The sequence below is a fragment of the Theropithecus gelada genome, chromosome 14 (genome assembly GCF_003255815.1).
Source record: "Theropithecus gelada isolate Dixy chromosome 14, Tgel_1.0, whole genome shotgun sequence".
NCBI classification, from domain to species: Eukaryota; Metazoa; Chordata; class Mammalia; order Primates; family Cercopithecidae; genus Theropithecus; species Theropithecus gelada.
In genome coordinates, this window is record NC_037682.1 from 58,664,009 (window position 1) to 58,666,034 (window position 2,026).

The 2,026-nt window shown below is 40.3% G+C and overlaps 1 protein-coding gene across 1 annotated transcript; it reads right to left on the bottom strand.

The window, feature by feature from the left end:
* Window positions 1-414: 414 nt before the first annotated feature.
* LOC112607209 (olfactory receptor 2D3) lies at window positions 415-1,733 on the bottom strand. The gene has a single exon (XM_025358331.1). The coding sequence runs from the start codon at window positions 1,593-1,595 to the stop codon at window positions 825-827; it is 771 nt and encodes a 256-aa protein (XP_025214116.1). The 5' UTR covers window positions 1,596-1,733; the 3' UTR covers window positions 415-824.
* Window positions 1,734-2,026: the final 293 nt, after the last annotated feature.

Below are 2,026 nucleotides of genomic sequence, written 5' to 3' on the forward strand. Positions count from 1 at the left end.
AATAACGAGAATTGCTCTAAGACTAAAACTAGAGAAACTAGGTTGAAGACACAGGAAAATTGATTTTGACTTATCATGAGGAAGATCTCTGTAATACTAAAAACTACCTTTATATGAAAGAGAGTGGCCCAATGGAGTAAGGAGCTGTATCATTCCTGGTTAGGCAAATGCTGAACAATTATTCGATAGAGATATTATGGAATAATTTAAGTCTCAGATTATATTACTATTGAATTCCCTTTTTACTCTGATAGTCTATGCTTACATGAAATTTGAGGTGATTATATAAAATTTGGGGGGATTTTCAGGAGAGAACATGAAGAACTAGGAAGTATTATTTTCTCTGATACCTTTTCACAAGCTGAAATGCTCTAGGATCTAATGAACCCAGTATTAAAGATTCTTACAGATACTTTAATTGTTTTAATCAGAGCCTATTCTAAGGTTTGTATGCCGAAGACATACAAACTTGAGATGTCTTTGATGTTAGAATTATGCTTGCAATTTGTATTAGCTGTTATTTCAGAATAATCTGGTTGAAACCTCCTAGATTCAATTGTGACTGTGCTTAAAACATGCCCATGGCAGCTGAATTAACTCCAAACTCCTCACAGTAGCACCCAACACCTTTTACAATCAGGAAATGACCTAACTTTTCATGCTTTTATTTTTTTCCTATGTTCTTGTTTAGATTGTAGTATTCAGTTTTTAGAACATGTTCATTTTCACACTTCTTCCTGAAATAACCTAATTCATAATTGCCTACTAAAATCTTGCTCCTTTTTAAAGGATGTTACCATAGCTCTAAAAGTCAGACTCAGAGGTTACTGCCTATGAGAGAAGGACTTTCTCTCAGCTAGTTTCCTGAGAGCCCCTTTGACATCTTTGTTCCTCAGGCTATAAATTATGGGGTTCAACATTGGAGTCACCACTGTATAGAACACAGATACCATTTTATCCCGTTCTTTTGCAGTCTTGGAGTTTGGTCGCATGTAGGTGAATATTCCTGACCCATGGAAGAGGACAACAACAATAAGATGGGAGCCACAGGTGGAAAAAGCCTTCAGCCTTCCTTCCCCAGACTGCATCTGGATAACAGTGGAGATAATATTCCAATGAGAAACAAGAATCAGGGAGACAGGGGCCAGGAGAATTACCACGCCCATTGAAAAGATGGCCATTGCTGTGTTGTAAGTGTCTGCGGAAGCCAGCTTCAGGAGGGCAGGAGGTTCGCAAAAGTAGTGATTGATTATATTCTGTCCCCAGTAGGGAAGATGGAAAGTAAATCTGGTATCTACTAAAGACACTAGTGCCCCACTGGCCCAGGACCCGAAGGACAGCCAGGGACATACCCGTTGGGTCATGATGGTGGAGTAGCGCAAGGGCTTGCAGACAGCCACATACCGGTCATAGGACATCACGGCCAGCAGCGCAGACTCTGTACACCCAACCAGAAGGAAGACAATTATCTGTGTCATACACCCATAAAAAGAAATGGTTTTCCTCTTTACCAGGAAGTGAACCAACACTTGAGGGACAATGCTAGTAGAGAAACAGAGATCTGCAAAGGAGAGATTTCTAAGAAAAAAACACATGGGAGTGTGAAGGTGAGAATCCAGGAAGATGAGAGTGATGATGAGCAGGTTTCCAAGCACAGTCAGCAGATGAATGATGAAGAAAAGGATAAATAGCAGGATCTGGGTCTGCAAGTCCTGTGAAAGGCCCAGGAAGATAAACTTATTTTAGAATAAGGTACGTGTGCAAGTTTATTACAAAATTTGGAGTACAAATGCTAAGGTTTGGTGTACACATGAGTCTGCAACCCAAGTAGTGAGCATAGTATCCAAGAAGTAGTTTTTCAGCCATTTCCCCCAGCCTCGCTCTCCCCACTCTAGTTGTCCCCAGTGTCTGTTGTTCCCATCTTTATGTCAATGTGTACCCAATGTTTAGCTCCCACTTACAAGTAAGAACATGTAGTATTTGGTTTTCTGTTCCTTCCTTAGTTCGCTTAGGATAATGGCTTTGA

Bases quoted from the DNA above. Each gene is read 5' to 3' on its own strand.
- LOC112607209 (XM_025358331.1), bottom strand. From the start codon at position 1,595: ATGTGTTTTTTTCTTAGAAATCTCTCCTTTGCAGATCTCTGTTTCTCT.